Source organism: Cygnus atratus, chromosome 7, assembly GCF_013377495.2.
Source record: "Cygnus atratus isolate AKBS03 ecotype Queensland, Australia chromosome 7, CAtr_DNAZoo_HiC_assembly, whole genome shotgun sequence".
Taxonomy (NCBI): Eukaryota; Metazoa; Chordata; class Aves; order Anseriformes; family Anatidae; genus Cygnus; species Cygnus atratus.
Window position 1 is genome coordinate 16,749,496 of NC_066368.1, and position 14,310 is coordinate 16,763,805.

The following is a 14,310-nucleotide window of genomic DNA, read 5'->3' on the forward strand; positions in this document are numbered from 1 at the left end:
TATTTCCTCCTTGGATGATGTTCAAGGCTGTGGCCTCACCTCTCTTGGAAGAGTCTTGAAATACTTTCAGTAATGGGAAGGGATGGAATGGCTGCGGGCTGGATCCTCTTGGAAAGCGCCAGGTAGCATTAGCAGATGACTCTCCTGGTAGCCTGCGCTGGCTGGTAAAAGATGGACTCTGCTGGATCGTTTTCTAGTTGTGAACAGCCACACGCAGTTATTTCGGCTAGGAACAATTAATCTCTGGTGTAACTCTCCTGAGGTCTGCAGAGGCACAGAGGGTGCTACGATGGGCAAAACTCCCATTTTTGAGAGCAGAAACCGGGCAGGTACCATGCCAAAAAATATGCTAGTGGTAAGAGAACCTGCGAGGCAAGCAGAGAGTTCTGGGCTTCAGGACTCGTTGCCCTTAAACATCGTGGGGGTCGTTCATAGCTTGGCATGACCGCCCCGGGAATCAGGAACCTCCGTGGGGCGTTGCGGCAGGTAACCGGGGGCATGCGGTGGAAAATAACACCTTGCATTTGCCGCTAGTTTGGGGAGCCCCTGCATCCATTTCCTGTTTTTCCGACGTTTGTTTTTTTGTTTCTTTGCTTGGTTTTCGTTTTGTCTGTTTGTTTGTTCTCTTCTGCCCTGTTCTGTTCCGTTCCCTCTTTCTTTCTAGCACCACCTGGTCCTCTTCGCCCCGGCGCTGTGGGCACCTGAGCACCTCCCTGGGCTGCCCCCAGCGCCGCCACACCGAGGGGGCTCCGCGGCGGCCGGCGGGGGTCCCCTACCGGCCCCCAGAGCCCTGCCGGCCCCCAGACCCCTACCGGCCCCTGCCGGACCCCTCGGATCCTCCCGGACCCCCCGGGCCGGAGTGGCCCCGGGCGGCGTTGGGCAGGCAGGCGGGGCTGGCAGCGGGGACCACCTGGAGCAGGTCGGGTCCCTGATTTTCTTTCAATCTTTCTTTTCCTTTTTTTTTTTTATTATTTTTTTCTCTCTCTCTTTTTTCCCCTTTTTTCTCTCTCTTTTTTATTTTATTATTTTTTCAATTGTATTTTTTTCCATTTCTTTCTTTTTTGTTCTTTTTTCTTTCTTTCTTTCTTTTTTTTGGTTCCTTCCGCTCAGGGCTCCTCGAAGGCAGGGGATTTCACAGAGAGGGAACGAGAGGACAGGGCCCCGAAGTTATTACAGCAAATAATGAGTTCTGCAGCCGATCCCTTTGGGCTGAGCCCGTGCCGGCGCGGGGATGCTCGCATCCCTCCCCGCCGCCCCCCGGCAGCTCCCAGCTTAGCGACAAAACTCGGGGGTGTTTCGAGTGCATTCCAAGAAAATTAAGGGGAAAGGTTTTTTAATCAGGAAAGGGGGGTATGTATTTTTTTCTCTCTCTCTCTCAAGCATTTTCAGACGGATTGGAGTGCTTCGCAGAGGGAACCTGGCGAAGAAAGACCAGAAATCCCGCAGCACTTGCGCTGAGCTTGTGGTGCCTCCAAGCCCTTGCTCTAAATGCCCATCACCGCGGAGATCCTGGTACCGTGCTTCTTACCTGGAGCTGCGCTATCTCCCTCACAACAGAAACTACAAACAGAATGCGTGTTCCAAAAGAAAGGGAAAAAAGGTTTTATTTAATCCAGAAAATAATTAAAATCTCATGTATTTTTATTGGTTTTAGTATCCAGCAGAGTGAAAATATTGAAACTCCGAGACCCCTTGCATTAAAAAGTCACAACTGTTCTATTTTATTAGTTCTGACTGTGTGAAAAAAATTATAAGGACAACATTGAAAAAATCCGGGTTTTAGAGCCCCGAATGGCCATAAAAACAATAAAATCAACTATAAAACCTGCACTAGTGATATTAAAAAATTATGTAGTTCAATAAATGTGACATTTCATGAATGCGGATTTAATAGTCTCCAACCCGTGGAAGGAGGAAGGCTAAGGTCTAACAATTGAATTTGAAAGGGGCGGTGCTGCAGAACTGCAAAATTAAGTGCTTCATTTTTCTTGTTAGGGATTATGCAGTGGTAGTGGAATGTAATAACTGTGCCATTAAAACTTCCTTTTAACAAGGCCTATTGCTTGTATAAAAGTCAGAAAAGAATAATCTCTTCCTCTATTTATTTGTTTCCCAATAATATGGCAAAACATGTTTTTTTTACTTTTTGCTTAAACTTGTTCTCAGGATTTTGAATCGACAGCTTGTAAAATATTGTGGAGGCCCTCTACGCCGCTGCCTCATATCATGCACGTCGTTATTCCAGAGGGCAATGGGTCATCGGTTTACTGTACATTTATTAAGTAAATCAAGCTGCAAATCCAACACTTCCAGATGAAAACATTAGCTAAGCCCCTTGGAAAGAGCAATGCCTGGGAGACTGAGCACGGAGAGAAAAAATAATCAAAACTGTCAGCTCACTTTACGTGTACCTGATATTTACAAGACACAAGACCACGCTTTAAAGGTGAGTTTTGGCATTTGTTAACAATGTAAAGAAAAAAAAAAAAACAACCTCCCTATATTATTAAAAATATATATATTTCCATTTCACCAACACCCTTTCGTCTTGCTCTGAGCCTCTTAGTTATTAAGATCTTCGTGGGTTTGAACCGGAGACCTTTTTTTTTTTTTTTTTTTTTTGAAGAAAAAACAGGCAAGAATACGAACTGTTAAACCAGCACCTGCTATTCCTTAACAGCCTTCTGCGCTCGCTGTCACCAGCCCGGAGGGGTCCGGGGGAGGAGGAGGAGCAGCGGCGCGGCGGGCACCTGCCGCCCGCGCTCCCACGGGGAAGGCACCGGCACCGCCGCCGCCGTCGGGCCGAGTGCCGGGGGGGCCGGGGCGGGCGGGGGTCGCTGCCCCCGGCGAGGGGCCGGGAGCCGCCGGCATGCGGTGAGCGCTCACGTCCAGTCCCGGCCCGTTCCCACCCCCCGGGAGGCGGCGGGGCAGGAGGAAGCGCACCGCGGGTTTTTTGGAAACGAAAATCGCCGGTGTCCAGGTGGCGCTGCTGGAGGGAAGGAGGGCGAGCGGCCGCCCGGCGCGGTCTCGGCGCCTGCTTCCCTTCGGGGCTGTCGGAAAGCCGGGGCCCGGCGCCGCGCCTGCCTGCCCCGTCGAGGGGCGTCCGCAGGCCCCGCGCCGCCCCGCTGTGTACCGGCCGGCGAGGCACCGAGCAGGAAATCGCGCCGCCCCGCTCCGCGCCCCGCCGGGCTCTCGGGGCCATCCCGGGGGACGGGACAGGGCCCCTCCGCCGCCCCCCACCCACGCGTGGCCCCCGCTCGGCGGCCGTGCCCCCCCTGCCCCATTCCCGGTCCCCGCAGCCACGGGGAGCGACGGCGCGGGGCCTCCCCCGGGTTCCGCTGAGCACGGAGGGGAGACCGGGGGAGGGCGACCGGGGACAAGGCAGCCGCGCGCCCCCCGTTCCCCGCCTCTCCCTCATCCCGCGTGCGGGGGGCTCTCCCCCGCGGGGTCTCCCCGCATCCGGCCAGGGAGGCAGCGCCGAGTCCTGGCCCGGTGCCGTCGAAGCCCGCCCGGTGTCCCCGGCGTCGGTGCCCCCGCGCGGTGCCGTCGGGGCCCGTCCCGCCGATCGGCGCCGCGGGGCGTTTGCTGCGGGGAGGCGGGCGGGGGGGGGGGGGGGGGGGAGCGTTTGCCGGCGGGGGGTGGTTTCCCCCTTCCCTGGCCGGGCTCATTGGCTAGACGGAGCCGTGGCAGGAAGGGGACAGAGACCACGCGGGCTCCGCCCCGCGCCAATAGAAACCTATCGGAGGGTAACCCGAGCCCAGAGAAAGCCGCGGCGGCGGTGCCAGCTCCCGGCCGCGGCGCTCGGGGCCGGCTCTGGGCAGGGGCGGCCGGGGCGGCGCGGGGGGCGCGGGCGGCGGGGTGGCCGGGCCATGCAGTACCAGCCCCCGGGCGCGGCGCCGACGGCGGCCCTGGGCGTCGGCGTCCCGCTGTACGCGCCCACGCCGCTGCTGCAGCCCGCGCACCCCACGCCCTTCTACATCGAGGACATCCTGGGCCGCGGCCCCGCCGCCGCCCCGGCCCCCCACTCCCTGCCCGCCCCGCCGCCGCCGACGCTGCCGTCGCCCAACTCGTCCTTCACCAGCCTGGTGGCCCCGTACCGGACGCCCGTCTACGAGCCGACCCCCGTCCACCCGGCCTTCTCCCACCACCTCGCCGCCACCTACGGCGCCGGCGCCTACGCCGGGCCCCTCTACTCCTTCCCCCGCGCCGTCGGCGACTACACGCACGCCCTGATCCGGCAGGACCCCCTGGGTAAGCCACGGCCCCCCCCGCCCCGTCCCAGCCCGTCCCGTCCCGTCCCTTCCCGTCCAACACGGGACAAGGCACGGGAAGCTGTCCCCGGCCCCTCCTGGCCCCGCCGCCATCCCGCGCTCCCTCCGTGCCTCCCCGGCCTCCCTCCGTCTCCGTCTGATTTACAGTAAATTAAAGAAGCGCCGCGCTCCGGCGCTGGGAGCGAGACCACAGTGCGCGGCCGCGGTGACTCAGATTTGTTTTCCTTCAACCAAGTGACTCTGCGAGTGTCCTTAGTAATGTCGCGTGTGGTTTTGGTGGGGAGTTTTAATTGTGCTGGGAGATCGCAGCGCAGATCTGAGCCCTTTCCTGCGGATGACTTGAAAAACAGCCGGCGGGGCCGGGGCTCCGCGCGCCGGGCCCCCGCGGCTCCCCCGCGCCTGGGGGCGGCCCCGGCGGCCCCCGCTCGGCCCGGGCCGGGGGCAAGGTCCCCGCTGCGGGGGCCGAGCCCAGCGCCGCCCCGGCCCGGGCCGCCGCACTTGTTCGGGGGGATTGCAAAACTGGACCTGACTCACCGCGGCTGTGCAGTGAAAGAGGCTGACCCTTTCCGTTCATACAGGAAACCTTGAGCTCTCGATAGGAGTAAATCTGGTTTCAGAAGCTGTTAAGTGTTTTCCTGGCCGCCTGAAGCAGGCTCTTCCCCGGGAGTCGTGCACGTTGCTGATTACTTTATCGACATCCTCAATACAGACAAATTCAGGAAACACTCGACTTCTGATAGCCGGGATCCGTTTTTCTGATATTGTTCATTTCCTCTGTGTGGGATGTGACTTTATGACAGCTAAAATAACCAGTTGCTTCCTATTTTTTGAGTCTGTTTTGCACCAGAATTACTAAAGCCTGACGCAAGCAAAATCTTGAAAAACAATGCAGCGAATTTCAAAGGCTGCAAGCAGCAAGACAGAAAGACAAACACGGTGACTCAGGGGCACTGGCCGGAGCCGCTGGGCCCGGGACGCGGCTGCTGCTCGGTGGCAGGGCCGGGCCCCCTCCGTGTCGCCTCAGCCCGCGGCTCCAGCCGGCCCCTGGAGAGCCCCGGCCTGGTCCTGGTCCCGGTGCTGGTCCCGGTCCCGGCGCCACCCCGCCAGCCCCCAGCCCCGGGGGGCTCCAGGCGCTGCTTGCCCCAAGCCGCTGGGGCTGCTGTCGGTGCCTCCCCAGCCGCGCCCGACCCCAGCGCTCTTTTGGGGACATCTTAGTAAGAGAGCAGAAGGAAGCAAAGGTCTTTTTTTTTTTTTTTTTTTTTTCTTCGTCTTCTCACTCTTTTCTTTTTGAGATAGACCAACAGGAAACACATTGACGGAAACGTTGCCAAAGCCCGCAGAGTGGCTTTAACTGGTCTCTCCGTTCGGCGGAGGCGAAAAATCAGAGGAGGCAAAATCTAGGGGGAGGCCGAGTCAGGGGCACGGACAGGAGCGGGGCAAGGCCAGACACGGCCCCACCGAGCCCCCGGGCCTGGTCTCAGGATGGCTGGCAGCGGGGCTTGGCAGTGACAGCGGCGCTGTGTGTGCCTCTCTCTGAAGGGAAGCCGCTGCTGTGGAGCCCCTTTATCCAGCGGCCGCTGCACAAGAGGAAAGGGGGACAGGTCCGCTTCTCCAACGACCAGACCATCGAGCTGGAGAAGAAATTTGAGACGCAGAAATACCTCTCGCCGCCGGAGAGGAAGCGCCTGGCCAAGATGCTGCAGCTCAGTGAGAGGCAGGTGAGGCCGTGCTGCACAACAGCCCCTGCCCCTGCCCCTGCCCCTGCTCCTGCTCCCGCCCCTGCCCCTGCCCTGGTGTCCCCGGCTCCCCTCCTCCGGGGACCAGCATTTGCTTCTCTCTCCACAACTCGGGTGAGGCTCCCGTTGCTCCCCGACTACCCTGTGCCTTTTCTCTCGTTTTGTTGTTCAGGTCAAAACGTGGTTTCAGAACCGCAGAGCCAAATGGAGGCGTCTAAAGCAGGTACAGGGATGTTTCCGTTTCTATAGAAATAAGTATTTTAATTGTCTTATCTTACGCCCGTGCTCGCCCATTCCAGGTTGTATGCAGAAGTCATCTGAAAGGCTGTTTAACCTCTTCACCTTGATTAAAAAGACAAATAGTCATGCTGGAATCCATGAGGGCTCGTTCAGGCAGCACTAATGTTAAAAGCTCCTAATGTAGTTCCTATATCAATTATGCCCGGCTTTCACACACCGCCTATTAAAACTCCACGCTAATTGTTTTGTAAACCCATATGTTGTTTATCCAATTAATGTGGAGAAGATAAGTGATTGTCAGTAAATTACTTAGGCAGTTGTTTTGGAGGAGAATATTTACCGGCCTTTTAAATCACCTTCTCTTAATAAATACAAGGCGATTTATTCTGCAAACGCTGGGAGAGGCGAGTACAAATGCCTTGTTAGTTTTGAGGAGCATATGGAAAATTAAGTTGCTTTTACTTTTCGTTTACGAATAGTTACAGTGTGTGAACTGAGCGCTCAAAGCGGTTTCCCTTCCCTCACAAGTTGTGCTCAAGTGGATATAAATCTGTCCTCACGGCCCAGAGGGCCTGATCCTGCCCGGCTCACCCGGATCAGGGCCCCTCGGCTCAGAGATCTGTGAAAAGTCCCCGCATCGTGGCCTGATGCAGTGAGTGTGACAGGACTGGCGAGTCTCACTGGAAAATTGGACTTTAATATCAAAAGAACAGAAAACTAATCACAGTGCCACATTCTAGAATATTTATTCTGTGGCCTTACCCCGGGTTTCACCTCAGTACCTCTGTTGATTTTGAACGAAATCCCTTCGCTCCTTGGCGGGACCTGACCCCTCCACAATGTCCGGAGAGCTCGCTTGGGACCTCGGCCATTTTAAGTCATTTCCTCCTTTTTGTTCAGTCACATCCATTTCTCTGAGCCCGCACTAATGTATCATGGGTGCTTGTCTCTGCCTGCTTTCTCTTTGCTTAGGAGTGTCATTTCATGCCCCGTAGGGGACGAGGCTCCCCAGGTGGCTGCCGACACAGGGCTACTCCTGCCTGGGAGCAGGGCTCTGGCTTTGTGGGGGCTGGTTTGGTTTTCAGTGGTGTGTATTTTAATGTTGAAGTTTAGCCTTACAGCTTCATTAGTATATTTTTTCCCGTTTACTTTCGGACCACTGATGGACTCGGCCTCCCTCCTTTTGCCGTTGAGTGTAATTAAGGAAAGATCAGGGCAGGAGGAAGCTGTGTGTCCGTGTTTGTAGACTCATAATAAACATTTGCTTTGCTAAAGACAAAAGTTCAGAGGTTTCTGGGCTCCGGCAGCTCCACAGTCTTTTGAAGTGGCTGCGATAACCATCGCCAAGGAGCCTCATTCGCGGCAGCGTCCCCTGTGGCTGCCGGGGCGCGGGATCAGAGCCGAGCCCCGCGTGCAGCCGAGCCCCCGGCCGGCCCGGTGCTGCTCGCAGGGTGGGAGTGTGGGCGGGAGGCCCGGGCGGCAGCGGGACACCTGCCCTTCCCTGCAGGGTCTGAGGGAACCCGCAGTGGTTTTCCCTCCCGGCGCAGCCCCTCAGGCCTCCTGGCGCTGTGGCACATATTTCTCTATCAAGCGGGTTTCTTTCCCTGCAGGAGAACCCTCAAGCCACCAAGAAGGAAGAAGTGGAAGGTGCTGACAGTCACGGTGACCAAAGGCCGGAGAGCTGCCCGAGCCCCGAGCAGAAGGGCAAGGAGGTGTCCCTGGACGGCTCGCAGTACACCCCCTCGCCCGCCTCGCAGGAGGACCTGGAGTCAGACGTCTCCGACGACTCTGATCAAGAAGTGGACATTGAAGGCGACAAAGGCTTTTACAACCCTTCCCACTAACGGCCCCACGCGGAGAGTGGACCCTAGCTCGGCTTGCACTTTACCAGCGGCTGGCTTGAAAGAGTATTTTGCTATAGGAGAAGACTTTCAGCATTCCACTGGAAGAAAAAGAAACAGACAGACTTGTTTTATAATAAGCAGAGAAAGCAAGACGTATTTTCCGCAAACAGTCCGTTTTTGTCAGATCTCTAATTTGGTTAAAGGAACAGATCCGTGGTTTGTATTTAATTTGTAAGATATATTTGTACATTAATTGATGTTCTAACTGGAACATAGTACTGCATCCCATCCTTATTCACTGGGGGTCTGGATCAGCTGCTGTTAGGGATCAGGCAGAACTCATCTCTGGCTAGTGTGGAAGTGAGTACGGATTGCAGGACTAAGCCCATTGTATGTGTAAACAAATGTAGTTTAAATAGATTAATTTAAACACCCTTTGCAAGCAGAGAAATGTGTTCATTGAAATATAGAGGGATTCAACCATCCCTACAAGTGCCTTATGCTCACACCCTTTTACCTGCCATGGTGCTCTCTACTGAGGCATCCCTGTCTTTATCAGATGGAGTCTTTGGACAGATCTGTTCTTGCTCTTGCATGAGATAAATGTGCCTCCTCAAATTTTTGAGGACTTCGACCTGCAGCCTGGATGGTTCCATTTGCAGCAAAAAAAAAAAAAAAAAAAAAAAAGTATTTTTCTCCTTGAAAAATCTCTAGCATTGTTTTTTCCAGTTTTCATATTTGAGAAGAAAATGCAAGGAGTGATAGTGCCCTGCTGCAGGAGAGAACCTGGCATCAGCTGCAGGGGATAAATGGGGCACAGAGCCAGAGGGAAGATAATGCCTATTGTATACATATCTGCTTTTGTACATACTAGTTTGCTTTAAAAGTCTTGTGGTTTTATACCTCACATTGTTCATATTTTGTACATATTTGTTCAATGTTAAAAGAAAAAAAAAAAGCAAAAAGTGGTATTTAATTTTTGATGGACTCATCTGTGAAATAAAACTAAACTCTGCACCATGCGCCGTCCAGTTTCTGGCAGCAGAATCCCCAAATCTCCCCAGCAGTGCCCGGGGAAGCTGTGATCGGGTTTTTCCCCCCCAGTGCCGTTCCGGTGGCCGGTCCCTCGTGTCCGTCGTGTCCCGCGTGGGCTCAGTGCTTCGTTGCTGTTTCGCAGCGGCTCGGCGGGCGAGCTGCGGGGCGGGAGAAGCCTCCGGGGGGGTGCGTGCGGGTCCCGGCTGGGAGCCCGTGGGGGGACAAGGGCTGGAGGAGGAGCGGGCTCTGCTCGGTGCCGGGCATCGACCCCAGCCGGGGCAGCCGCTGACCTGCCTGAGTCAATAGTGGTTATTCATCGGCCTTTCTCCGAAATGCCGCCGGCCCGGGGGCGCGGGAAGGAGCACGGCAAGCAGGGGGCACGGGGGGGGCTCGGCCCGTCCGGGGTCGCTGCCCGCCCTTCCCCGGGCTCCCCGCACGGCTCCGCCCGCCCCGGCCGGGCAGCCCCGGGGGGGTCTCGGTGCCGGGGGAGGGTCTCGGGCAGCAGGGGATGGAGGCGCGAGACCGGCTCGGGTTGCGTCTAAACGGGGTCTCGCTTCGCGGGAGCGGCCGCGCGTTCTGCAAAGCGGAGTGGCCCGAGATGAGTTTTAGGGTTTTAAGACCTAAAAAGACACCCCCGCCGGGTGTGGGGGGGCAGGCCGCGGTCACCCCCAGTGCCAAGGGGCCAGGACCCGGAGGAGACCCCCCCGGTGCCGAACGGAGCCCCGGGATGCTGCGCGCACGGCGGCGCCCCGCGGGTGGGCAGTGCGGATGCCTCCGTCGGCAGCCGCCGGGCCGGGGATGTGGATTTGCAGGGTGTCGGGGCAGGTGACAATAGGGCCGCCACCCAGGCTGTGCAAATGCCCTCGCTGCCCCCCGCGGGGGGCTCACGGCTCGGCGGCAGGTGGGCAAAACACCTGGGGACCAGCGTGGGGCTGCGGGCGGCTCTGCCCGGCTCTCGTTGCGCCCTCCTCGGCGGGAGAAAAGCAGCCAAGGCACTTTACACCGTTCGGCCAAAGCTTCGAGCCCCCTCCGTGCCACCCTGCTTTTTCGTATTTGTTTGCCTGTTGGCTATTTCATGCCGAACTAGCACGTCTGACCTTTACAGCACAACTCCCGTCTTGTTTTCGACTCTTTTATCAGCAGATTCAACTTGAAAATGGTTATCATTTAGCAGAAAAACAAACAGAAAAGCACATTTTTGTAAGCAAAACGTTAATGATTGGAAGAATTGCACCAATTTCAGCTTGACAGTGTGTGATTAATCCTCCGGGTCAGGTACTTATATTTTTAGTCATTGGGTTCGTCGGCCTTTGATATGCACAACTGTTTCTAGCCTAATAGGGTATCGACCCAGCTGCCTATGTACTTTGACTCCTTAAACACCGCGGCTCCCGGGCCTGCGGGGGCCACCGTGGCCGGGCCGGGCGCAGCCACCCGCTGCAGGGGATGCCCGGGCTGCTGGGGCCGGGGGCAGCGCCGGGGGGACCCAGGGCCCAGAGAGTCCCGGCCCCAAAAGCCCGGAGGCCGCCCATGTGCGGGTCTGGGTGCATCCCGCGGCCGGACACGCGTGGGGCAGCCCGGTGGCCGTCCCCGGGGGAGCCTCGAGTGCTTCCGCGGTGTGCGGCGGGGGGAGGAGGAAAGTGGTTGCACGATGTTTGCAGTCCCGGACACTCTAATCCTTTCTAATGAAATGGCCGGAGCCTCTTTTATTGCACAATAATAGGAAATAATAACTTAGGGCGCCTAATTGTTTGCTCTCACAGAAAAGGACCTGCCTCTGTTCATCAAGGATTAATGGAGGGTTTACCACTGAGTTTAGTGGACACCAATAAATTATAGTAGGCCCCCATGAAATCTGCTATCAGGTGGTTTCTCAGAGGACAAAAAATCTGTGCGTGGTATTACTGTCTTTCATTTACATATATAGAGAGAGAGGGGAGAGAGAGAGAGAGTAGAGAAATATATCTATATAAAGATTAGATTTTAAAGACAAGATTTTAAAGACATCATTTTAGCACAAGAGAAAATTTCAAGACAGGCAGTGCTGAAAACCTGAAGTAAGAACCAAGGGCAGGTCAGAGCATGCTGGTCTTATTCAGATCAACCTCCAACTAATGTTTAATGATGCTTTGGCTTTAATAAGGACAGAAATATTTTGTCCAGTACTGAAAGTGACAGCAAGTGCTTACTGAAGAGCCTTTACTGAATGTGGAGCTTCAGCCTTATTCTGACTCATGGGCTTTGTTGGCTTCAGGCCTTTATTTAAAAAAAGAAAATCAATGTATTTTTCTGAAATGTTTCAGGTGGTGCACCCCAAGGCCAAAAAAACTTGACACAGCTGTGAAACGAACTCATCATGATAACTTAAGTGGCTCCATTTTACAACTCCATTGTTCGAGAGCTATTGGCAAATGACTACTAAGAACAAGCAAGCCAAGTTGAGACTGTGTTAATTTGGTCACTTGGAGTTATACAAGTGAATTACTATTTAGTGGATGCTTTCGTTTGAGTTTGTGACTCCTAAATTTTTCCCTGACAACCAGATACCCACCCATGTCATAAAGACATCATCCATAATGGGCTAATTGAAATGTAGATTTTTTTCCTTTTTTTTTTTTTTTTCCTACCAGACTGATACCCACCCATAAAGCCTTAATAATAAACAGAACTAATTGACTTTTTTTTTTCTTTTTTCCCGTATAAAAAGTCAGAGAGGCTGGGCTCATGCTTGTTGTAATGACTTTTTCCCTTGCCTCTTAAAGAAAAAAAAAAAGAAAAAAAAAAAAAAGCTTTCCTGAAAGTATTGTGAAAGTATTGTTTAAGATGTCAAAGATGCCGGTACAATTCTGGGAAACACTCACTCTAATTTGTTCACTCTCCAGTCAGCTTGGTAGAAGCAAAACAGTGTAAGGATGTACATTAATGACTAAGAGCTTATCTGTTGACTCTGTAGAAGATCACAATTTTTACAATGTGAACGTGTGCATGCATGTGGGCTAGACAGTTTAAAATAGCTGTTTAAAGGAGTAGATTAGATTGAGGGCTTTGTCGGAGTTTGCTGCTAAATGAAGTCAGACTCAAAACCAATTGCTGTCTGGTGGCCTGTACAAAATGAGCTGGTGCTCACACCCAACTGGAAATACTGATGGTAAAGACACATTGAGCTTCGCTGTCATTGGTACAACTTAGGCAAATGCATTGGGGCAAGAGTGAATGGGCATGGAAAATGAGCTAGGATCTCATCTGCCTTAGGGAAAGGGCCATTTCCAGGAGAAATAATTCAATCAATCTTATTTAAGGACTAAAAATCCCATCTGACAGCACATAGACTATTCAATACCTTTAATATGACTTTAGCAGGCTGAGTTATTGTCTGTCTGGACTACAGACCTAATAAAACTGAGCAGAACATGATCTCGGAAGACTTTTGGTAGGTTTTGCTTTTGAAAAAATATAGGGTCTGACTGAACTAAACCTACTGAAACAGGATCTTTTTCTCCTATTGTCTAGACAAGACCTTAGAGGATTCCCTGCATGTCAATTTTTGTCATTGCTTTGAAGACCTACATGGAGAAACTTCTTATTGATTGTTTCCTGTGTTACAATTCTCCTTGGCTGTTGCAGTGAGACTTCCCATGAGCACGGTGTGTCATTTTAAAAAGTATTCTGGCATTGTCTAGACGGGTATAGAAGTTGTATTTTTAGAATGACTTAGCAAACACTTTTTAACACCTTTTAGCATTTGACTTGTCCTATCTATGCAAGGTTTCAGAACGTGTTAGTTGAGCCATGTTAGCTAGTATCTTAAAAAACACAACTTATATCCTAGTCTAGACGTACTAAAAGAGAGTGTTTATCCTGGGGTACACCCACATGAGGGTACAACTCTTTTAAAATGAGTCAGGACTGCCCACCACAATGCAATTTATCTCAATGACTTGCTGCAGATATCAGGATAAAGATCACAGGTTAAAAGGGGAAGAGGTAACTTTGCTTTATACACATCAGTTCTTCCACTTCCTTCTCTGTGTAAGAAGGAACCCTCCTACCCAGCCAAAAGACCTCCTAACCTCACGCATGGAGTCAATCAGAGAGCAGCTGAGGCCTGTAGCAAACCTAAGGCACAGAAAGACAGTTCTGCAAAAGGCTGGGCCAGCAGCAGAGGTTACTCTCTGGGGATTTGCCCTCCCAGGTCTGTCACCAAAACTCTTTGCTTCTGCCAGGGGAGTCCTTTCCAGACCTACCCTGAATGAAAACAGCCCAAGTTAGTGTAATATAATTGACTTGAAGGAAGAGGTCTGCACTGACTTGGTTCATTTTGCCTGGTGACTGTCAGGAAACATTATGCCAAACTGTGTGGGCAGCAGGGACCAGGTTGTAGTTTTCCACCCTGGGGAGATTTGGGAACAACCCTAGGAAGCAGTGGATGGGGCCCACCCAATGGAGCTAAGCCCAGCTCCCTGGTTCAGGCCCTGGAGGCTGACCCAGGCAGTGCTGTCTCTGTCACCGATGTTGCACTTAGTACAACATTGCCTCCCTGCTGCTGTAACTCCCACCCTCCTTTAGGAGCATCCTGCCCTCGGTGAAGCAGCCAAAAATAATTCAGTGGGGCAGCAGGCAGTGCCTGACGGCAGCAGAGGCAGACACACTCTTGGCAGGCTGCACTATGGGGCTCGTCTTGCTCAGCAGGCTGGAGACTTGCGGCACTTCCTGACAACCAGGCCCCTTTGACGCAGCTCTTTTGGGGAGGTTTATGGTTGAACCAAATCAAGTCACTTTTGAAAATCTTGGTCAAAATTGCATACAAATAGCCTTCACGTTGTTCAGGTTCCCATACTGTAGTAAGAAAAGACAGTGCTGATGCTGCAATAGCTGAATAAAAGACACCTGCTTGCTGTCAGTGCTATTCTCATAATGAATTCTATCCATGCTGAGTGCTGGTTTGCTCCACCAGCTGCATCCTCCTGAACTTTTAGGAGTGTCTGGGTGGTCAGGACATACTCACAGGGAGCTCAGGAGGTGAGTATTAGCATATAGTGGAGTATATTTATGACCTAATTTAAAAAACATACATTGGAAAGTCACCTTTAGCATCTCCATGCTGCACTGCAGTTTTTCTCCATTTTTAACTATTGGCTTTTTTTTTTTTTCCTGTAAGAAAACATATGATACTTGCAGATGGAA

General features: G+C 53.3%; 2 protein-coding genes across 2 annotated transcripts; both read left to right on the top strand.

The window, feature by feature from the left end:
• Positions 1 to 441: 441 nt before the first annotated feature.
• Positions 442 to 3,342, top strand: LOC126913379 (translation initiation factor IF-2-like). Its single transcript, XM_050711969.1, has 4 exons — positions 442 to 486; positions 665 to 919; positions 2,167 to 2,269; positions 2,681 to 3,342. The coding sequence occupies exons 1-4, from the start codon at positions 442 to 444 to the stop codon at positions 3,340 to 3,342; spliced, it is 1,065 nt and encodes a 354-aa protein (XP_050567926.1).
• A 426-nt stretch (positions 3,343 to 3,768) lies between these two features.
• On the top strand, positions 3,769 to 9,108 carry HHEX (hematopoietically expressed homeobox). The gene is made up of 4 exons (XM_035544061.2): positions 3,769 to 4,251; positions 5,811 to 5,989; positions 6,180 to 6,230; positions 7,858 to 9,108. The coding sequence occupies exons 1-4, from the start codon at positions 3,870 to 3,872 to the stop codon at positions 8,089 to 8,091; spliced, it is 846 nt and encodes a 281-aa protein (XP_035399954.1). The 5' UTR covers positions 3,769 to 3,869; the 3' UTR covers positions 8,092 to 9,108.
• The last annotated feature ends 5,202 nt before the right edge of the window (positions 9,109 to 14,310 follow it).